This window comes from Lepisosteus platostomus, chromosome 4 (assembly GCF_059453375.1).
Source record: "Lepisosteus platostomus isolate fLepPlt1 chromosome 4, fLepPlt1.hap1, whole genome shotgun sequence".
Taxonomy (NCBI): domain Eukaryota; kingdom Metazoa; phylum Chordata; class Actinopteri; order Semionotiformes; family Lepisosteidae; genus Lepisosteus; species Lepisosteus platostomus.
The window spans coordinates 6,843,954-6,866,798 of record NC_142614.1 but is presented as its reverse complement, the minus strand read 5'-3'; the positions used below and the strand labels follow the sequence as shown (position 1 = coordinate 6,866,798).

Genomic DNA, 22,845 nt, shown 5'->3' with positions numbered 1-22,845 from the left:
AATCAATGAGTCTAATTCTAAATCTCTGAGGAAAAGTCGTCAATTTCCCTGTCACGGTGATAGAGTTATTTCAAAAGCATGAAAAATAACGTTTTCAGCAGTTTCTAAGTGGATTCTCTACTGCTGAGACGTCTGCTCTAGGGCTGCTTCCTGGGCAGTGTCTGGTTTAAAAAGAGAACTACAGAACCATACCCAGCACACAAATGCTCAATAACGTTCACCCTTTGCGTGCTGGTCCTGTGAATGTGAAACGCAACTAGAGCTGAGGCTGACTAAGTGGAGTTAAACTGGGCCGAAACCACTGAGCTGAGACTCCTGAGAAGGTTCAGGTTTCAAGTGACAAGTTTATTGTCACATGTGCCTGATAACAGTGGAAGGCTTACTAGCGTGTCTCCTCGCACAACAGATGACATCACACATTGCTGGAGGTGAGAACATAAAACAACAGCACGTGTGCCAGCAGAATAGTGGAAAGTAACAGTGCACATAGGATTAGTAAAGAAAACAACAGCAGCAGTACACATGACTGCGTGATACCTGTGACCTTCAGCAGCACTCAAAGAGCAGCAATATGCAAAAATTAAGTAGAGACTGCGTTGTGAAAAGGTTCAAGTAGGTAAGTACGCAGGCGTCAGGGTGCATAGGCTGCAAAGGAACAGATCGAGGTTTATTCCATGCTGAAAAGAAAAGGGGACACCTGGCCGAAATGTTGTGTCTCTTTCTCTTTTCAGTGCTAATAAACCTTCACCTGTTCCGTGACTGTGTTCAGTGCAAAAGCAGTGGTTTCAAGTGGGAGCAGGAGGATTAAGAGGAGGTGTTCAGAAGGCTCATGGCTATGAGAAAGAAGCTTCCTTTGAACCTAGACGCTCTGGCTTTTATAATCCTCTGTCTTCTGGATTTAAAAGGTATGGATCAGGCCAGGAATTCTCATCCCTGTTCTTCCTGCTCCCTGTGTGCCCTGGGGTCTGTACAACTGTTAGTAGAAAAACAAAGGGACAGACAGGAAGTGGGAGAGAGCAAGCTGTCTGCTTCTCCTTCAGTTTGGCGCCAGGGTGAGTTACACAACTGTATTGCACAATTACATCCTTCTACACTGAGCTCTCTCTTGTGCTGCAATAATTAACTAGTTAGGTAGTCATTATGATGAACATGTATCCCAGTATTCGACTCCTGTGAGTTATAGAGTGAAAACTGAGCAGCACAAGGTTTCTTTCAATTTCCATGGACAGAAAGTCTTACCTACAGGGATTGTGAAGGTAAACAGGAGTCCATCCATCCTTTTTCAACAGCCATTTAGCCCAGTGCAAAGTGGAGGTGTGTTGTCGCCTTTCCCAGGTGACAAAGGTCCAAGGCACGGTTCTCTCAAGATAGGACACTAGTCCATTGCAGGGCACACACAGGGGACAATTTAGAGATTTTACCTGAAAAGCATGTCTCTGGACAGCAGGAGGGATACAAGGCAGCCAGTGAAAGCTTGCATTGCAGAGTCCCACACAGACTGTACCCCAGGACAGAACTGAACCCAGGACCTTAGAGCTGTGAGTCAGCAACACTACCTAAATTTCCCGCATGGGATTAATAAAGTACCTACCTACCTCTGTCAAGAATTCAGCCTTTACTGAGCAAGCTGCTGTAGAAAGGCCTGTTGTTCTGAATTGAATAGAGTACATTATTAACCGGCTCAACAAATCCGCTCTTAATCGTGATGCATGCCAGGCCGCAGAGCAGAATGACTCCTGTCTTGTGTGTGTGTTGTTTTTACCAAGACCAGCAATTAGTATTTCAATTATTACACCCAGCACAATATCTGTATGTCCCATTGAGTAGGAAGAATCTAAGCTGCCTTTGAATAGGAGGAGCAGTGAAGGGACACATCTGTCATTCTATTGAGTTTGCTTCAGTTTGTATGAGGGACCATATAGCCCCACTGAGTTGTCTCCTATCTTTCAAGCTCGAAGCTCACTGCAGGTGCTGGTCCTGTGCTGCTGGTGAGGACCAGGGCTGTGATGACCACATAAAACACCATCCTGGGCAAAGAGGTGTCTCCCTCTGAGGCCCTCAGCTCTGCAGCAACATGGGAGGGGGAGAAGAGAAAAGTGTCCAGAAGGCAGGTATGATAGAAGTCTGGTCAGGTCTGAATGCTCTCAAGCAGAATAGACACTAAGTGGAGGGCAGATGCCCTTTGAAAGAGTGGAGTTGGAGAGGACAGAGGAAAATCCAGAAGTCACAGGGCAGGAGTGGAGGAGAGAGTGAGAGCAGACCAGTGGAAATTCAGAGGAAGGGCACCTGAGACTGAGAGCAGAAGGCATTACATTTACACAAGCAGTTATAGGATTGGACATTGAACTTTGGGATTGTTCTAGTGAGGCCTGGTTGAGATCCTGTGAGATCTGAGATCCTGGTTCACTCTGTAGTCTGTATACAGTAGGTCCTAATGCCCCAGTCTAGTGATGGGAACACTATACTGTAAACAGGCGCCGTCCTTCTGATGAGATGTAAAACCAAGGTCCTCACACTCTGTGGTCATTAAAACCCCCACAGCGTTTCTCGAAAAGAGTAAGGGTGTAATCCCAGCGTCCTGGCCAAATTTCCCATTGGCCCTTACCAATCATGGCCTCCTAATAATCCCCATCTCTGAACTGGCTTCATCACTCTGCTCTCCTCCTCACTGAGAGCTGGAGTGTGGTGAGCGTTTTGGCGCACTATGGCTGCCGTCGCATCATCCAGGTGGGGCTGCACACTGGTGGTGGTAGCAGGATTCCCCATTACCTGTAAAGTGCTCTGAATGGAGTGTCCAGAAAAGCGCTATATACTGTAAGTGTAAACAATTATTATAATTATTATTAGAATTATCCTTGGGTCACCTAGCTACTGGCAAGCAAACAGGCAGGAGAGGTCAACGGCCCCAGCTCATCTGCCACCTCTCCTGAGCTGCCTCCCCAAAGGATTCCTCACCTGGTGTTTTGCTCTGTAGCTCCTAAACGAGCCGGATCAAACACCATTCTGCTCCTGCATGTAACACCTTACACTTTCTTACACTTTCTTGCAGTGGAGTTGAGCCGCAGAGCCCTGCTGTGTTGCATCACGTTGTTTACACTGTCTTTCAGCTGGGCTGCCACGGTCCTATTGCATCACTTCTGAAAGTGGACTGGAGGATTCAAAAGACATGCTTTCCAGCTGAGCCCTGCCTAACACTTGTATCTTATTCCCAAACACACCTCTCATATTATTGTGAAGTCTCCTCATGGCTCTCCTCTGATTGGGCACAGTGTCAGTCCCCATCAATCTCTTCCACTGGAGAGGTTGGGGGCCCTTTCCCTTAAATGGCCCTTCCCTGGTGAACACGATTCATTTACCTCAGGAGCATTCCTAAAGGATACAGTGCATTGAGGACCCCAGGCACAACAGTAGCACACAGGCAGACAAGGTAACGAGATTGATACCCTTGCTGATGCTGTGGTAAGATGACTGTGATTTGAATTCTGTCTAGCCAGTATATACGGTAGTATTCGTACAGTTCTTAGTGTGGCATATACAGTAGATTGATGTGCCTTACTGTGTGGTTTCAGAAGCACTCAGGGCAGTTGACACCTTTGCACGCTGCCTTTGCCCACGAGAAGTCAAGGACAAATCAAGACACAAGAACTAAGTACACTGAACACCATGAAAAAACAATACCTTTGGTCTGCTCAGATTGTTTTGATTGTCCTCAGTCTCTGTTGGAAGAAGAGTCGATGAGGTCCAGCCTTAAACTAAGGTTGCTGCTTCCTCCATCCTGCTCCTCACGATTCTTGATTTCATTTTAAAACACCGCAGGAGGTGTTCCTAAATTGTTCTAAAATGGTCCCAGTGTCCTGTCTGAGGCAGGCTTTGCTGGACTGGGGAGCCCTGGTTAGACTCAAACCCCTCTGTTGCTGCTAAAGGTTTTGGCTATTTTATATGACTAACACTGAAGGCAGTAAACAAAATATCTCCCTGTAAATAAATTGATTTCAGAATTTGTACATACAGTACATATTGTATATATCAATCTAGCAAAAGCCAAGATTATTCTTGCAATTACAGATCACAATTAATATTTTCTGTTGTACTTAATGAGATATGATATAACAATGACTATACAGAGCAGTATATGTTTGGGAGTAGATTGAATGTACAGAAATGTGTAAAACACACTTGGGGAGGAAGGTTTCATTGTACAGCAGCCTCCAGGTGAGAGCTCTGAATGTACATCTTGCTTCCCCGCTCACAGCTCTGCTGTTTCTGTTAAATACCAGAGCAGAACAAGAGCAGCAGGGGGCTCCTCGCCCACAGCAGGACTCTTGTCATTGTGATCTGAATTTAGTGCTTTAACACTTTGCCGATTCCTGCTGGGACGCTGCTGTATGTGTCTGAGAGTCTGTGACTGGGCAGCAGTCCAGGGTCTATCTGGTTTTAATCGTTTGACACAAGAGATGAGCTGCGATGAATATGAAGCCTGGAGCCAATTTTCAAACTAGTGGAACCGTCTGCTTCATCTGTGTTTTGGAGCACAAGCAGATATAGAGAATAGAGAATCCACTGCAGCAGCACATTGAGCAGGGACTGCAACATGTCTGAGGCAGTTTTTATTCGTCCAGTGGGCAGAAAGCTGCTTTTGTCTGGCTCAGAGGGAAGAACAACACCCGGGAACAAAATGTTTCTAAATGTTTATTGACTGCTCAGTCATAGAAAGCTTCGGCTTAACAGGCCTGGCTGGGACCCCTGTACAGAGAGAGGATCCAAGGAGGAGGAATGCAAAACATGAATGTGCAGGAGAAAAGGCTCGCTATGATACTTCCAGTTTTTTAATTTAGGAAATGACATCAGGGACGATTATGGGTCAAGGCGACTGAGGTGAGAGTGATCTTGGCTGCTGTCATCTCTCCTGCACTGCCTGTAAACTCTGTTAAGGGTTATAACAAGCCAGACCCTATCCCGGACAGTCAGGGCACAGGTCACTGCTATCCCACTGGACAGGATCGATCTAGGGCTCGTGTGCACACACACACAGGGATAATTTAGAGGCGGTAACTAAACCAGCCCACTTGTGTTTGGAAGGTGAGAGGGAACCATATCACCTGGAAATGTGGAGAAGCATATGCAAATTAAACACAGAAGGCTCCTCTGTGATTAATTAATTTCAAATGTATTCAATTCTAGAGCTAATCACCTTGCAGTACCTCCATGATGTCTGGCATCACCAGTGTGCACCTGAAATCCAAATCCAGGCTGAGGTTATACAGTACAAGATCTAATTACACAAGCTGGGACTGCTGCATATCAGGGCCAGAATCACAGGTTCAGCTGGAATGAAAACCAGTTGAATAAACTACGCTCGATAGCTCTTAATTGGTTGCCAATTAATGATGCAGAGACACAGGTGGAAACGTCAAGCAGTCCTTTAATGAGCACTGTTAATTCCACAGGGGTTCGTTTGCTAACATTACAGGCAGCGGGTCACACGCCGCGTAATTGAGGAAATCTTTCATTCTGAAACCTCCAGCTCAGGGGCGTAGCCAGGAATTGATTTTTGGACCTGTGGAAAAGTGGGTGGCCCGGGCTCTATCTGACCGTCCTGCCAGCACAGGGGCCCTACAAATTTACAATCCAATCCTCATGTGGTATAATCAACCTTATACAGTATATATACATACTCTCTCTCTAACACACACACACACACAGGTTAAGCCATAATTACCTAGGCTGCCAAACGCTACGGTGTCACGGTGGAAACACACACACAAAAAGAACAATCAGTGCCTACCTCTGTTGTGAGGTTTTGGCCTTCTAGACCAGACTCAGGCGTTGGGGCTTGAATATTGATAATCTCATCGCTGTCTAGAGAGTCTGCAAGTTCCCGTTCAAATGATAGTATAGACAAGCTGTTCAGACAATCTGATGACATTGAGGATCACACATGCGTCTTGACCCGATTAACAGCTGAAAAGAGTCTCTCAACACTGCGTGATGTACTTGGATGTGTGACTATTACTCTTAACAGTGCGTTAACTTGCTAATAAACCAAAAAACTTGCGTTAGATGGCTCTAAGAGTGTCTGATGACATCAATAGCTAATTAGGCTACGTGTGCACTGCCCCACTGCAATTACGTAATTTTCAAGGGAAAAAAATCTTAAATTACTTTGGACTGATTGGGTAGGCCTTGGATCAGTCAGGGTGGGCCTGGGCACCTTGCTCCAGCTCCAACTCCTGACTCCTAGCTTCCCTTGTAGATAAAACCTAATTTCAAGTGAATTAAATTGACTGCCTTTGTGCGAACAGCAGTAAAAGGGGAGTTCATCTTCCACAAAGGCTTGAAGATGATTGAACAAGTGAAAGAAATGATGCTGAGATAAAGCAGAGCTGTCCAATCCTTGTCCTGGAGGGTCAATGTGACCTCAAACGTCTTTATTCCAATGCAACCCTTAAAAAGGTAAACCAGTCGGTTACTGGCTTAAGTCACTTCTCCCAGTCTGGACTTCAGATGCTGCTGTTTTAAAAAGACCTATGAATCCTGCAGACATATACAGTAGTACCAGCCTTCCAGCACCAGAATTGAACAGCCCTGTCCATTCCACTGCAAGTCTTTGATACTACAAGCTGTTTAACTGCGTACCTTAAGTGTCATTACAGTATATAGCCAAAATACTTTACTGAAATGAACTGAAATTTCAAACCCAAGGTGCTTTACACAATGGAGGGGGCCCACAACACAGCAGATCAACCATCACGGCATGCACTACCCCAGCTGAGTGACATAGGGTAGCCGTTCTGCCCAGTTCTGCCCCAGCAGCCCCACTGCCCAGCAGATCAGGTGGAGAAGGGAGATGCTACTTCACCAAATGACTGGAGAGGCTAGGTTGAGCAAATTCAATCAAGGCTTGTTCTATATCTGGCTTAGTGACCGTAAAAAAACTTGTAAAGAAGGCAGGGGCAGTTTCCTGAGTGGCTGAACCAGTAAGCACAGTGGCATCGAGTGCAGGCTAAGGTCTGCGGTGCCTGTGAGCTTGTATGTGCTGGAGCTGAGACTGGAATTGCTGAAGTGGAGAGATTAGACTGGCTGAGTGCCTCTGAGGCGGAGCAGCTGCTGGGACACGCCAGGCGTCTGAGGCTTTGCAGGGCTGTCAGCAAGAGAGGCTCTGCTTCTCCGATCAGCTCGGGCACTCCTGCAAGGATGCGTGGAGCTCGCCGGCAGCACAAGGATACGTGCCTTTGATCAGTGGAAAAACCGACTTGACTTGCTCTCAACAAGAGGAATGGAGGGTCAAGCTTACTTTTTCCCAGAGCACAGCAACACAGCATCTCTGTTCACCTCCTGCAAGGCAGACCCGTGCACCTGCATCCATTTGAAAGGAAGGCAATTAGCTCATAATTAAATCCTCTCTGAACTCCCCTCTCTCCCAGTAAGAAAGTCAGGATTTCCCTGGGCTGCCTATTGCATATTGTCTGTGTGAGTGTGTGAACACTGAGCAAGGCACAGGGGAATCGTGAGTTTCTTACTGGAACATCTGGGACTCAGGAGGTGATTTAATTAAGAGCTAATTGCTTTCCATCCAAATGACTGCGTACACAAGCAGGAGAGGGATGAGGTCAGAGAGACACTGCATCACACATCACTGGTCCCAGAGAATAGAAAGTTCGCCCCCTCGTTTGTCTTGCTCAGGCAGGAGGGACAGGAGCTTCCTCTTTTGGGGGAAGCTGGTTGCTTCACTGTCACCTAACACACCAGACGGGAGTGCTGGCCACTGTCCGAGGATGAAAAACAATTACACTGCAGCTCTTAATGAGGACAAGTACATATGCTCGTCAATATCAATGATCTTCTCTGGTATAGTCAAACTTCTTGCAGATGATTTCAACATAGAGTATAGTTGCAAATACTGTTACAGCAGCAAGCCAATTTGAGAAGCACAAAGATTCTGGAGGACTTTTGAATGCAAAGTAATCCAGTATACAGTATGCCAGGAGTACATATATACAGTACATTGTAACTGTCAAACAGGGGACGAATAAACTAGATAGAACCAAGTGCGATTTTCTAATTCCTGAAAATATTTTCATCCCATTCTATTTTCAGCTCCTTCAGTCAAGCGCATCGGCGGATATTCTTATTATTAAAGGTTTCTTTTAATTTCTTTAATCTCTAGGTATTTCTATTTTGTGGACTTTACTCATGTTTCTGTGATTTTCCCAGGAGTGTTACAGTAGATCTACTGCTCTGCAGGCAAGCTCTGTGGCTGTGGGGTAATGCTCTTCAGGATCAAACTGGCCGACTTTGCTGTAAAAAGGCATGCTGTGTCCCAGACGTCATGCTGTTACTGCAGAGGTGATCAGCTCTAGAGCAAGTACAGGGAGCAGCATGGGGGATGTCTTCCCAGAGGACTGAGCGCAGGAATGGGCAGCGAGAAGGTTGTGGTGATCCAGGTGCACCGGTGGCCTAAAAAGAGAAATGAAGACAGTGGGCCATCGAGCACAGGCCTGCTTCACATGCGTGGGGGTGGAGGGGAGTTCCCATTGCTTGTAAAGCGCTTTGAGTGGAGTGTCCAATAAATAAAAAAAAACGCTCTATAAGTGTAAGGAGCTGTTAACACGAAGCCAAGCTCACACTATGCACACTGCAGTCAGGTCTCAGAGCCCTGTGCCCTGACACTCGTCACAGGCTTGTGTGCTTGATTTCACTGTGTCGGTGTAAAGATTGACTCCGTGGGACGAAATGCAGAAAATTTCCACTGTGTTACAGCTCAAAAGCCTTCGCCAACCCAGCTCCTCAGACACACTCCCCCATTCAGAAAGCTATCTAAGCTTACAAGGGGACTTATTTTTGTTTCATGTATTCTGTATAAGAATATGAAATTTCATTGTCTGTTTCACTACACATTATTTTATTGCATACTGATTACAGTGGCTAATTGCATATTAGCGCAAGGTGGTTTAAACTCTAGAGACTCTGACACAGGTGCTTGCCTGTTAGTATTTCAACAGCTATGTTGACAATTAAACTGAGGGAAAGACAAATGCACTCACATGACTTATATGAGTGTCATGCTAACTTGATACCAAATGAAACCAAATATCTAGCATAAAAACTGACACGTTGAATGTTTACCACCAGCTGTACGTTCTGACCTGCTCATAACCCTGTTCTTGTTTCAAAGCTCTCTACTCTGTGGTGTGCTCTGAACAAGGAACTGCATCAGTGCTATTGGCACAAATGGCATTTCATAAATACATACCGTAGGTGGGGTTTTGTATGCATACTGATAATGCCGTCAACGTTTACCTTGTACGACATGAATTCCCCTAACAGATAATCCCATTAATCTTGCTTCCTGAATTCCCACCAGGACCCTGTTCCCCTGGTTCCGATTGCTGTACTGTAGCTTGGACTAAAATGGACTAAAGTGTTTCTGTGTTCTTCTTGTGGTCTCTCTGACAGCGGCCCTTGACAGTTCGCCATCCGATTCCCTCTCTCCAGGCCCCGTGCCCCGCGATGGAGGCCTCCTACGCCAACTCCAGCGCGCCCAACATCACGGCCGTGCCCTGGAGCCAGTTCCTTGGCTGCGAGGCGGACATCTCCGGCTTCGTGTTCTATTTTGGCGTGAAGGTTTTCAACTTTGCCATCGGCCTGCCGGCCAACCTGGTGGTGATGTGGCTAATCCTGAGAAAGGCCAGCGACTCCTCCACTTCTGACATCTTCATCGTGAACCTTGCCGTCTTGGACGCCTGCTTCTGCGTCATGACTCCTGTCGAGCTGCTTAACCGGTTGCTTCTCAACGATGAGCGGATTTGGTACGCCCAGAGGTTCTCCTATGGGCTAAAAGACGTCACCCCGCTGTTCCTCACCTGCATCTGTCTGGACCGCTACGTGGCCGTGGTGCACCCCATCACCTTCACCAAGATCAAAGACCGCAGTTACAGGGAAGTCTGTGCTGCGGCCGTTTGGGGTTTTACAATAGCCTACTCCCTGACCAAGTCCATCCTTGGGATAGGTAGTATAGTAGAGGCCTTCAGCATTGTAATTCTCACCTGCTTCACCATAATGGTCTTCTGCAACCTCTCCATCCTGTGGGCCTTGAGGCGGTCAGTGTTAGGCAAGGAGGAGATGCACCCCATGAAGAAGAAGGCCTTCAAGATGGTTCTAAACATTCTGGCCATTATCGTGTTTAATTATCTCCCGCCTGTGGCTCTCTTCCCCTTCCAGTACCACTTCCCTGCTCATGATTTCAAGTGCTACATCAGCGTTTTCCTCTTCTCCTTCATGGATCTCAGCTGCAGCATTGAGCCAGTGCTCTACATTTCTAAAATGGACAAGCCAAACTCCTCAGGCAAGATGTGCTGTTTTCCAAAGAAGCCCTAACTACTAGCCAAAACGCTCACGTGGTAGATACACTGTAAAGCATTGAGACACCTGACAGCTGGATCCAGCTGTGCAGCACTGGTGCATTCTTGGCTAACTGTGATTGGTCCCTTCAACTGATAACAAAGTGCCTTGAAAATGATCTGGATTGAAAGGTGCTATAGGAGAAAAAATGTTGATTGATCGTTGGTTGATAATAAAGGAGAACCTTGGGACCTTCACATTGTAGGCATTAATCTGCTCTCCAGCCCTGAAGCCACTCACAGGCCTGTTCATTTAAGGCTTTATGCTTTATGCTTTTATATCTCGGTAATTTTTAAAAGTAAAAAAAAAATGTTTTTATTATTTTGTTGCTTGTAGTAGTATTATTTTGAGACACCGTTTTGAAAATGCAGATTGAAACTTAATTAAATGTTACATTTTCTGACCTTTATAGTTTTCAATCACTATTCCTGACTTGTTTACCTACAGTAAATAGCCCACATTGTTTAAGCCACTGAAAATGAAGCAACCTGTACCATTTCTTTGAGCAGATTGTTTTTGCTGTACATTGAGTAATTGACCCCTTGAATTTGAGCCTTTTGTTTTGATTGGCTAGTTCAATAAACTGCTTTTGCTCATAAAGAGAGTACTGTTTGTGTTTGTGTGTAGAGCTATACGAGACTCTCAACACACTACAACTTAGTCTCCAGGTATAAAGAAGATTGTATGCTAATATCTTCAGTCTGCCTTTTATTAGCAAAATCTAGAATATGTAAGCTCAGGCTTTAGCACATGGTGGATCCTGATACCCATGTTTCAAGGATGCAATATTCATGCTACAGACCCATGTGTTCTTAATAAAAACTGAACCACTTCATGACTTCATCTCGCCTGCACCACACACGTGTTGCTGTTTAATTCCCTGCCAATGCTCGCTCTGTTATTGCCTGGAGAAGAGCGCCCCCTGTTGTCTCTTTTTTGGTACACAGCCACAACAACGCTCCTTTGTGCTTCAGCTGTCACACTCACGTCACATTGAAAGTGTTTCAATGCAGTGGGATGAGCTCACTAGCATGTTCAACCTGCTTCATTCATGGATCAAGGTCAGTCTCTTCCAATTTTGAAGGGACTGAACAATGAACAAAGTATTGATTGATTCGATCAATTGATTGGATTTATTTATCACTGCCTTCACACTGCCCTGGCTCATTTGGATGATAGAGACACATAAGTCAGAATACTATTCATCGATTACAGCTCCACTTTTAACACTATACAGTAGTTCCATCCAGACTAGTCAGGAAGCTTAATGACTTGGGCATCAAAGCCTCTTTTTGCAGCTGGATTATGAATTTCCTGACTGGCAGAATACAGACTGTGGGGGACGATGGAAACTTTCTTCCATGCTGACTGTCAATATAGGTGCCCCCTCAGGGCAGTGTGCTTAGCCCCCTGCTGTTTTCCTTGTTTTCCCATGATTGTGTGGCCAGGCATAGTCCCAATCCCAAATCATGAAGTCCTTGGGCTGCCCTGGTGATCTCATCATCTGGCAGGAGGATAATAGGTCATAGGAAGTTTGTTGGTGTTCTGGTGAGTCAAAATGGCACTAGCTTCCTCTAAACCCTGTAGTATGGAAAGTGGCTGAGTGGTTGTTTGGGTGTCAGACCATGTATCGAATGCTGTTTCCTATCTGATGAAAGATTCACACTGCTATTTAAAGTACCTCTAAGAGGCCAACTCACCGAACCTGTTCATCTTGTAGTGTCTGGGTCAGCGTTGTAACCTATGGCTGCCAACATTCCCTGATTGTACTGGAGTCTCACAGAGTGTGTCTAACCAATACAGGAGAGGAATCCAAGGACGTTCACACAAGGGGAAGTCTCCTCACATCTCCTTTACAGACAGAACTGCTGTGTTTAGTCCCAGTCCTGCCTACACGATCCACATCTGCAACATGTCTATGGAATTCTTGTTAATACACTATAAGGAAAATGGTTTCAGTATTTCCTTCTGTCAGTTTTTTCTAGCACCTCTGGATGCCTTTGCCTTTACAGGATTCTTCCAATGGCTTTTCCCTGAGGATGGAAGACAGACATCAATTATTTTGTGAGCTGTAAGCAACTTCATCAGGGAGTTATTGCACAGGATCCGTCTTATAGACATTGCACTGTGTGGAGGTGCCCTCTGGAATTGTTAGGGAGCTTGGTGAGAGCAGCAGCTGTGTGGGGTCTTTGCTGGACTACAATCAATATTTGATTTGGGGTCCATTTCATTGTTATTAATTACGCATGATTATTATTAATTCATTTGATTAAAGTTTTTAAAGAGAGATATATATCCAAATCAATTTGCATTTGTACATATTTATACAGCATGGTGTTTTAATGGAGCAATCTGAGTGATGTACCATGCTCAAGGGTACAACAACAGTACCACACCTGGGATTCAAACCCACCACCTGCCAGAACCTTTATTTACTCTAGGTACTGAGGGCATTCACCATTTGTGGGAATTCAAGTTAACATGTTGAGTTTTGAAGTCTGAATTGTTAATGTACTCATGGTGATATGTGTGAACCAGTTCCATTTGTCCATTTTGTTTTAAGACTCTTGGGTAACAGGTCAATTATTATTTCTGGTGGGTGGCTGTGTCAGTGTCAGCATGCGTAGTCTACAAAGGAACAAGTAATAGGTTTATTCCAGGCTGAAAAGAGAAGAAAGAAAACAACATTTCGGCTGTGGAGCCTTCTTTAGGTGTGAGAGAGACAGGGCATACAGCAAAGGTAATGTAGCAGGAGAACAAAAGCTGGGAGAGAGGAGGAGTGAGAGGTGGGAGCAGGGGACAGACAGACTGGCCAATCAAGAGGTGTGAAGTCAGGATAGGTGTAGAAACTGTGAAATGAAACCTACAATGAATAGAGAGAATATAGAAGAAAATTAGTCTGTGGTTGAGAGAAGGGGAAAGGTGGGATCCAAGCTGCAGGATAATTTTAGTTTCAAAAGTCTTGCTGATGTAGGAGTTAGGAAAAACATCTTTGAGAACACAGATGGAGAGGAACAGGTAATAGCCTTTGAAGAAGGCTTCACAGCCGAAACTTGGTGTTTTCTCTAATCTCTTTTCAGCTTGGAATAAACCTATTACTTGTTCCTTTGCAGACTACGCACGCTGACGCAGATACCCACCTGAACTGCTTCAATATTTATTTCTGTCGGGGACACACTCTTGCTCAACAGTGCAAGGCACTGTAATCAAAAATGCAAGGCATTGTAAATCAAAACAGTTAATTTACGTAACATCACTGCAAGGTCCAGGTTTTTTACAGTGTGCAGAAATTCCAGAGGCTCTTTTGCCTTTGTGATTTCATCATCAAAAGAATTAACAGTAAACTCAGCGTAATTTGTGCAATGTTACACAGTGACGGTGAATTTGGTAATCTTTCAAAATGCCAGCTTTTACTGCTTTCATGTATTACGCACACATCAAGTCCATTGAAAAACAGATTCTGTCCTTCAGTCTCGGAATTTCCCTTTTTTCTCCCATTCTATTTCTTTTTTTAGACGTTTTGACATCTTCAAATGTTTTTTTTTTTGTTGTTGCTATGAGCGCAATGGAAAAACAAACACTCGGCTGGCATCTACGTTCGTCCAGGTACACATGTGCCCCAAATTGCACCCCTCGCCTAACTTAACTGTCTTTTCACTGCCTCTGTGAGCATCCTTAGCATGATCTTAACCCCCCCCCTTGCCATTAAGATATATTCACATTGAGCACACATTGTGTGAAAGATCTGGGTTTTTGAAAACAAAAAAGGACTGCACATAAAACACAAGGTTTGGAAATGAGTGAGAGGGCCATCAGAGGTTTTCAGCCAGTCCCATCTGGGACTCTGCACTCAGGAAGCCCTGCTTGCCGAGATCAGTGTGGAAAAGAGGGCTAATGCAGTAGACTGGGACCCCAGTTGGGCCTGAAGTAACCAGACAAGCTCAGGTCTTGCATGTTGCCTTTGAACTGGGACAAATGAATGGGCAAACTGTGGACAACCGAACAATTTGGTTGATTTCCTTTTTTGCCAGCCAAAGTTTCTTTCCATGTCACAGCGGTTTACCCTGCTCACACTGTGCTGTCTAACGAGCATTGCTCGCTTTCCCCATAGAGAGGCCAGTAATGACAAGAAATGCTCAGAAGAAGAGCATGAATCTGTTTGTTTACATGTACCGTGTGATGAATCTGGGTCCCTGGAGAAAAGCTATACAGGCACAGGGAGAACTTGCAGACTCCACACGGAAGGCTCCCCTAGTGGGAAGTACAACAGCTGAATCAACTGATTTGCTGAGTGACAAGCCAAAGTGTTCCTGTGATTACTCATAGTATTAGAGCAACTCAGCGAAATAACTCTGCCCGTTGTACTTCAAGCGGAACTTGCAATACTTTTTTTCCTTGTTTTCGTAAGACTGGGTTTTGATTAAGTTCCATTTTTTTCCTGTTGTAAATATTTCCTGTTCTCAACCACAATTACAAGTATTTGTAAGAGCTTCAGAATGTTCTGTTACCAGTCTACAGTACATCTTGCTGTAATGATTGTATTTTTCTTGCTCACAAACAAAACAATCAGTGAATCAAGATGTTCAATGGTGATAATAATAATGGGGACTCCCCTCCACCACCAGCAATGTGTAGTCCCACCTTTCCAACAACAGCCAATGTGGGCCAGTACGCTCACCACACACCAGCTATTGGTGGAAATGAGAGCAGACTGATGAAGCCAGTTCATAGATGGGGTTTATTATGAGGCCATGATTGGCTGGGACACAGGGGTAACACCCCTTTCTTTTTGAGAAAAATTGAAAGCCCTGGGGTTTTTAATGACCACTGAGAATCAGGACCTTGGTTTTACATCTCATCTGAAGGACAGCGCCTTTTATACAGTATAGTGTCCCCGTCACTATACTGGGCTATTAAGCCCAACACAGACCACAGGGTGAGCGCCCTCTACTGGCCCCACTAACACCTCTTCCAGCATCAGCCTTTCCCAGTAGGTCTCCCATCCAGGTACTGGCCAGGCTCACACCTGCTGAGTTTCAGTGGGCTGAAGTCTTTCTCTGTAAGGTATTTAAAAGGAGTTGATCACAAACACAAAATGAACACTTTATAAGTAAAGTTTAAAATCTGAACCCTTCAGTTTGAGGTTTGTGGACACTTGTGACATAGAACTGAGTTACAGTTGCTGCCTATTCAGAACCAGTACAACATTGTAAATATTGTACTTTATTAAGTGTGTATTATTACATGTGCTGTTATTAATGTGTGCTGTGTATTTAAAATATAGAACGCAAATATGTACTGTTACAACCTTTATTAACTAAATTCAGTTTATAAAGTGTTAATAATGCACCTCACGTACAAGAACATCTCTCACAACCTGATATACAGTATGAATACTAACACAAAGTCAAATATAAGAACACACAAGTTATCATTGTGTGACACACACTTGAGTGACACAGAAGCACAAATAATTTAATGCACACTCCCTGATGAGCACTAGAAACTAAGGATAGTTCATAAACAGTGATTTGCAGAGATAAAGCTGGTATTATCACAGTTTAGCAACATTTCGCCTTCTCTATTTAATGTATGTATTTATGTTAGTCAGTCTCTTATTTTCAGTAGTTTCACCTTCTTTAGTGGAAAAAAAAAACACAATTTATTACCTCACTTGGGATTTTTTAAATCATGGCAAGATGTTCTTTTTTAAAGGCAAGTGGCTTAATCTAGTGTAAAATTAAAATAGAATAGGGAAGGACCCAGGGAGAACATCATATCCTCTGAAACAAAGGCTTACAGAACATGAAGCTGGACACCCTTTGTTACTCAGACTTACCAGGGGAGCTCTTGGAAGAAACCAAGATCTGAGACATGAGGGACGCAGTTGCAAACTTACTATAAAGAATTGCATTGCACTCCTGCCCCGGGTACTATGAGAACAGGAGTCACTTTTTTACACAAAGATTTTGAGAGTATGGGACAAGCTACACAGTCTTGTTATTGAATCCTAGCTGCATGAGGTCCTTGCAGAAATTAGTGCCTAAAATAACTATATAGGTTGGATGGGCATAATAATTTGCTTTCATTTGTAACTTTTCTTCTTCCTCTTATGAAAGTGCTGTGTAGAACCCAAGAGTACTGTAGTTTAAAAAAATGTTGGTATGTGTGAGGTAGTAAGAGGTGGCTATAAGAGAAACCCACCTTTTAATGCACAAAACAGGTTATAATGTGACACACCTGGGCTCGTAGAATAACTGACACCCACAGGGAGTGAGATTCCACACAAGAGAAGGAGCAGACAGAATAGGCATGAGTACAATTGGCCTCTTCCCTGGACTAATGGAAAGGTGAATAAGAGCAGCCAGAAGGAAGAGGGTTCAGACTGTGTCTGGGAAAGGGAGGGAAAGGGAGAGGAAGTGGAGAGGGAGTGGGAATAGGAGTGGGAGAAGGAGAAGGAGAGGGAGAGGGTGAGGTAGAGTGTGAGGGAGAAGGAGAGAGAAAGAGAATGGGTGAAGAAGTGGGAGAGAAAGTGGGAGAGGGAGAGAGCTCTGTAACACTGATTTCATCTGCCTAACAGGCCCGTGGGGCTCAGTGAGTGAAGAAAGTGTGAGAAGACCTCGATTTGGCTGTACCGAGGGACATCACAAGTGCTGGATAATCAGACTGCATGGTGGTTGGTTTGCTAGGCCCAGCAGGGTTGAAGTGTGCTCCTGAGGAACAGGTCTGGCCAGCTGAGCCAGGGCTGACGGGAGGTGTTTGCACCTAAAGAAATAGGGCAACGTGTGGCAAAGTAGCAGCCTATTCTCTCCCCACAGCTGGGTGGGGAGTCTAGACAGCAGAGGGTCCTGAGGACTCCTGTGCTGTACCACCAGCAGACTGTTGATGTCTCTCCGAGACGGCACACCTGACTGGCTACTGCTGCTGTCTGGGGTGTGAGTGCTTGTTAATTAGACTGCCAGGTGTCCTGGCCAAATGGGATCAGCCGGTGTAGCTAGCATTAAAGCTAATGGCTATAGTGACCTGGAGTGAGTCAGGTCAATGCCTAAATAGGAGTGAATGATGCCTAGTGAAGATAGGAGAACTTCGGACCATGCAGACTTCACCATGCAAAGTAAGATTTAGAAGTCCAGGGAGGCTTGTCTGTGATCAAAGATGGACCACTGAAATGCAGGGGGACTAAGGTGATGCGCTGGCGGGGTTGTGATTGTGGTGAACATGCTGATGTTGCCACTGTATAGCATCAGTCCTGTGAAGAAATAATCAATAACCACTTGAGCTGTTAACTAACTGCACTGAAACAACCAATTCTTTTAATTAAGATGACACTGCCTTCCAAGTCCAATCTTTCTACAGTACATTCGTCTGGTTCATTGTTTCTTGATTTCAGGTGCTCAAACTGCTAGAACCTTCTGAAATGTAGCCCTGGATCAGGACTGGAGATTTTGTATACAGTCTTAAATCAGGCTCTTTCATTTAGTTTCAGAGAGAATTTTCATATATTCGGGTAAGTGCATTCTTGTAGATCTCTTGTGCATTTACTGAATTGTATTACTTCCACTTGACTACACGTTTTTTTAACTGTAGTCTGCAACTGTCTGAGCTGCAGCATCAGGAAACGAGAGTGATTTCTCACATCTGTACAGAAAAAGCACTCAGACATCATGCACTGTTTCTGTGAAAGGGCTGCTATCAGATGGAGTGGCAGACAGAAATAGCCATAACCTGAGCAGGACTGCAATTTGCTTTATTCTGTGTCTCTGCAAAAGAGTGTCAAACACTGCAGAATACAGGTTCAAGAACCAGATTGATTGCTGTCGCCTTGTTTATTTGCTCTTGCCTTTAAATCCAGGTGTTTTCTACTTAGTTTTCTGGAGTTCGTAGGGTGGGAGAGTGTTGAGTCGCAGGTGTTTCTGCCCTTGTCCTGGTACTGGTGATATCACTCCTCTGGAACTTAGATAGTGATGAGGAGGATTACACACTGTAAAATGTTGTAGCGCTCTCTGGTACACGTGTGTATGCACCCTCACCGCTACCGCCTCAGGTCGGCCCCCCCACCGCTGGGGACTCGAACCCGGGCCTTCGGCGTCACTCAACAGGGACCCAGCCAGCTGAGCTAAAGGGAAATCTCCCATCAGCCCGACGGCTGCGGTGGTGAGCCGGCTCGCACAACCCCTGATGTCGGCCGTATGCGTTACAATATAAAAGTATGTATTATTGTACGCAAGCACCAAAATGAAAACTTAGAGGAAATATTTTTAAGTGGGTTTAAATTTCTAAGTAGGTGTAGGAGCCATGTGGTGTTTTAATTTTTGGTTATATTCTTTTAAAAACAATCCTGTAAGTACGTAGTCAAAAATATGTTGATGTTCCGCTATTTGAAAACCACGTTGTTTTATTACGCAATTGCGTGTATGCCTTTAAGATTGTTAACCAATCTCTCAAGTTCATTTGTGTAAATTCTAGAAGCTTCAGTGACGGTGGACGATAGAAAACGAGGGTGGCTCGGTTTCTGACGTGCTTGTGTTTCGTTTATCCGAGGTTTGTGGACTAGTTGGTTATGGTAGAAAACTTCTGATTTTTGTTTTGTCAACGAAACCATCGTGAATTTGAATAAAAGACGTTTGTTTATTGAAACCTGGCCAAGTTTCTTGAGGAGTCTGCACAAGAACGGCCAGCCTTTCTTACGGGGAAATGTAGAAGTGACAGTGGGCAGTACTGTTAATCCCTTGTACAGTGCACTTCATGAGTTTTTTAAAATGTGCAGCCGTGCAAAGACTGCAAAACTGTTATTTGCTTTGAGAAAAATGTCAGCCACTAAATAAAACCTTGCGTTTTCTTTTCCAACCTAAAGGAGCCACTTCTGTTTTCTAAACTATATTGAACGGTTTCTGTTTTACTCACTAAATTATTCTAGTGGTTCCTCATACAATTATATAAATGCCTGTCTGAATTTAACGGTTTAACTAGCACAACCTGGCATAGTTTATCATTTGCGTAAATTCTAGAAGCTTCAGTGGCGGTGGATGATAGAAAACGAGGGCGGCGCGGTTTCTGACGTGATTGTGTTTCGTTTATCCGAGGTTTGTGTCACCTGAAGAAGGCTCCACGGCCGAAACGTTGTGTTCTCTTTCTTCTTTTTTTCAGCATGGAATAAACCTATTACTTGTTTCTTTGCAGCCTACGCATGCTGACGCACCTCCCCACCTGAACTACTATAGTTTATCATTTCTCCACTCGAGGTAGTTAGACTCCACGAAACACTTCAGAATCTCGATGTGCATTTACCTCAAAAGTATTGATCAAAAACAGCCCAGCCTCTTCTATTTCACTTGTTATATTATGTGCCTGGTATATAGGATTTCACATTCATTTTCATGCAACTTCATCTGCTGTCTGTTGAATATGGTGGACTTATGCCTGGATAACTGTGTTACTAACGTTACTAGTGTAGTTTGAGATTTTGTTGCATTATATTGCCAACAAGATCACTAATGTAAGCTAGTCTTATAAAGCTGTTTTTGTAGATTTCTCCATATTTAGTTTCTGCTAGTCCACACTGGTGCTATAATTAACACATTTATACACTATTTTATATTATGCATTCTATGACTGCTTAAAAATCTTTTGAATATTTGATTGACAGATATTACTTGGTTGATATTAATAAAGGCATACAGCTATGTACTTGTTATTAATGTCTGCTTCTCATTTAGAGGTGTAAAACTTTCACATCATTTGACATTAAAAATCCTGCAAAAAAAGGAAAAGATCTGTTTTTCTGGGGCCATGGTACTGTAAGTGCCGTAAAAAACAAGAACAAGAAGTGCTTTTATACAATGTATGCAAGAAGCTACACAAAACTGTTGTTCTCAAAACTGATGACCTACCTTCCTACACTGGGACCATTTATTCAAATCGCAACGAGTAAAGCAAGAGGACAGGTAAATGGGCTAAATAGCCTTTTAGTAGTTTAAGCAGGGAGCTGCGTCAGCATGTGTAGGCTGCAAAGGAACAAGTAAAGGTTTATTTCCTGTTGAAAAGAGAAGAAAGGAAACACAATGTTTTGGCTGTGGAGCCTTCTTCAGGTGTGAGGAAGAGGAAACCAGCTGATGAAGCAAATGAGACCCAAAGCCCAAAGGAGACCCAAAGTGGAGAGGAGATGGGATCTTAGGATCACACCTTCCCCCTTCTCTCAACGACAGACTCGTTTCTCTCCAGTCCTCTCCATTCATTTGCAGGGTTCGACTTCACACCTCTCCTCACCACCTCTCTCGACTTCGCGCCACCTGAGTGTCCACTCCGCCTCCCCCTGCTCCTGCCTCCCCTACACTCCTGGCTGTTGTTCTCTTTTGCTTTAGCAGCTGCTGACTTTCCTCTTTCACACAGCCGAAGAAACGTTGTGTTTTTTCTCTTCTCTTTTCAGCCTGGAATAAACCTTTACTTGTTCCTAAATAGCCTTTTATCTTATACTTAGGAATTGAGAGGCTTCAGTTTTGGATGTTGAAAATGAGTAACAGTCTTTCAATTTGTAAATAATTGCTTACACTTATATAGCGTTTTTCTGGACACTCCACTCAGAGCGCTTTACAGGTATTGGGGATCCCCTCCACCAGTGTGCAGCATCCATCTAGATGATGGGACGGCAGCCATAGTGCACCAGTACTCTCCCCACACAGCAGCTCTCAGTGGGAGGAGTACAGAGTGATGAAGCCAATTCATAGATGGGGATTATTAGGATTATTATTATTGTAAAGGGTATTGGATTAATTATAGATAAAGCATTATGCATTAACACAAACACCCATTGTATAATAAAGATTAAATGTCTGTCCTTTACTCGATGTAAATTCTTAATCCAACCAAGAATGTTTTTCTGTTTTTAAAACACTCATTTAGACTGACATTGAAATAAATTAGGAAGACTAGTGGTCCTCATTACAACACCCCACTTTGGCTGCATTTATCAGCCTCAGCACTGTCTAGTCCCTGTTCATCAGTCTCCTTCTTTACCTTTGGGTTCCACATCATTCAGACTCGTCCTTGGATATGGGACTCCATCAAAACCTTTCTATGTGTTTGTAATCAAGGTAATGAACGCAGTGTACCTTTCCTAAGCCTGTAGACCACCTCTAATAATTACGCCCTCTCAAAAAATATAAATACATGTTTTTACTTTTGACTAGAACTTTTCAGCCACCTAAAATAATTATCCCACTTTAGCCCTAATGAACATTTACCTAATTGGAGAGGTACAGCACAGGTGAGACTGGCATGTAGGTGCCTGCCGTTCTGTCTCTCTTTGTACCACCGGTGCAATTCTCCAGTCAGTTTCAGCTGCTGTTGTAGCGACCCCTGGCATTTCTGTTACATCCTGTGTGTTGGGGATTGTTTGAACGTGCTTTAGCTTTGCTCCTAGATCGGAGCCCACTTCCTCATTCACTCTCTTATTATAAGAACTCACAGCCCTCCTTCACACTGTCATCCTGCCTTCCTCAAAACATCGCTCTTCTCCTTCTACAAACTTGTGAGTAACTTTATAGGTCTTCTGTCTCTATGCACCTTACAGCTCTTAGACCTTACCTGCAGATGCTTCTGCACTGCAGGAGTCTGTGAAGCAGTGCCGATGGTGTCAGTCAGGCTCCACAGCTCTCGCCGCCTGGTGGTTGCTCCCCTTATCTTCTCGCCCGCTGCCTCTTGAGGAAGAATTTTAGCATTTACCTTTTTTAAAGTGTATAAGATAGTGACTAGTGGGCTTTGAAAAATGCTTTTTACCCAGCAACAATATGAAAGAATAATTGTAAGCATATTATTTGACTTTTTGATATTAATGTCTATCTTATTTCACACCTTTATTTATACACAGTACTTCCTTTTGTCTGTATGCAAGGTCGAACTGCTTCTTAAGAAGAATGTGGTCAATTACAAAGAAATGTTTGTAGAGAGAAAAACAACTCCTAATATGGAAACTTAGAAGCTTTCTAAGTGTGAATTTGCGGTATAAAACTCATTGCATTTATCATCTCGGTGGAGAGGTTACTCACAGATCTGTATGAGAGGCTGCTCTCAGGTCCGCGTGATTATATCCTCCCCATGCGCATGTATAAAGGGACTCTGCTTGACCACACCTAACCTGAGTGAAGACTTTTCTTCGACACTCTGAACCTCTGAGTCAAAGCGGAGATACTGGAGGAGAAGCCGGTCCAGTTCAGGGTGAGGGTTTGCTGAAGAGGCGCAGTGTGACCGGGCAGGATCCTGAATGAACACGCGGCACGGTGCTGAGCGTTCTGAGGTGTTGGGAAATGTGCCACAGTGAGGGGCCGAGTCCTGGCGATGCCCTGTTTGCCTCCCTGCTCAGCACATGGAACTCCCCTCTGCTGAGCGCAATTAACTCCCTTCTCCCTCCAGGCAATCAGCCAGTGTTACAATGTATTGCTTCACCTC

General features: G+C 44.2%; 2 protein-coding genes, 1 long non-coding RNA gene and 1 pseudogene across 6 annotated transcripts in view; 3 read left to right on the top strand and 1 right to left on the bottom strand.

Annotated features, from left to right (window-relative positions):
* Positions 1–4,676: 4,676 nt before the first annotated feature.
* On the bottom strand, positions 4,677–22,586 carry LOC148672293 (uncharacterized). 2 transcript variants are annotated; one of them, XR_015935737.1, is made up of 3 exons: positions 22,446–22,586; positions 21,985–22,097; positions 4,677–8,457 (listed from the first exon to the last, which is right to left on the bottom strand). It is a non-coding gene; the product is annotated as an uncharacterized LOC148672293 (long non-coding RNA). The 2 variants fall into 2 exon arrangements; XR_015935738.1 differs by lacking the exon at positions 4,677–8,457 and adding an exon at positions 14,434–15,458.
* LOC148672294 (somatostatin receptor type 2-like) lies at positions 9,259–10,935 on the top strand. Its single transcript, XM_088630817.1, has one exon. It carries the CDS (start codon positions 9,511–9,513, stop codon positions 10,375–10,377), a length of 867 nt encoding a protein of 288 aa, XP_088486943.1. The 5' UTR covers positions 9,259–9,510; the 3' UTR covers positions 10,378–10,935.
* LOC148672292 (proteinase-activated receptor 3-like) overlaps positions 21,867–22,845 on the top strand; it is an 8,110-nt gene continuing 7,131 nt past the window's right edge. Inside the window, exon 1 of one of the 2 annotated variants that reach the window (XM_088627921.1) lies at positions 21,867–21,928. The gene's annotated coding sequence lies outside the window, so the exon portion shown is untranslated. The remainder of the gene's footprint in view (positions 21,929–22,845) is intronic. The other variant, XM_088627920.1, reaches the window with a different exon arrangement.
* The window catches only part of LOC148672291 (G protein-coupled receptor 35-like), a 13,791-nt pseudogene continuing 12,821 nt past the window's right edge, over positions 21,876–22,845 (top strand). Inside the window, exon 1 of the transcript XR_015935736.1 lies at positions 21,876–21,928. The product of XR_015935736.1 is annotated as a G protein-coupled receptor 35-like (transcript). The remainder of the gene's footprint in view (positions 21,929–22,845) is intronic.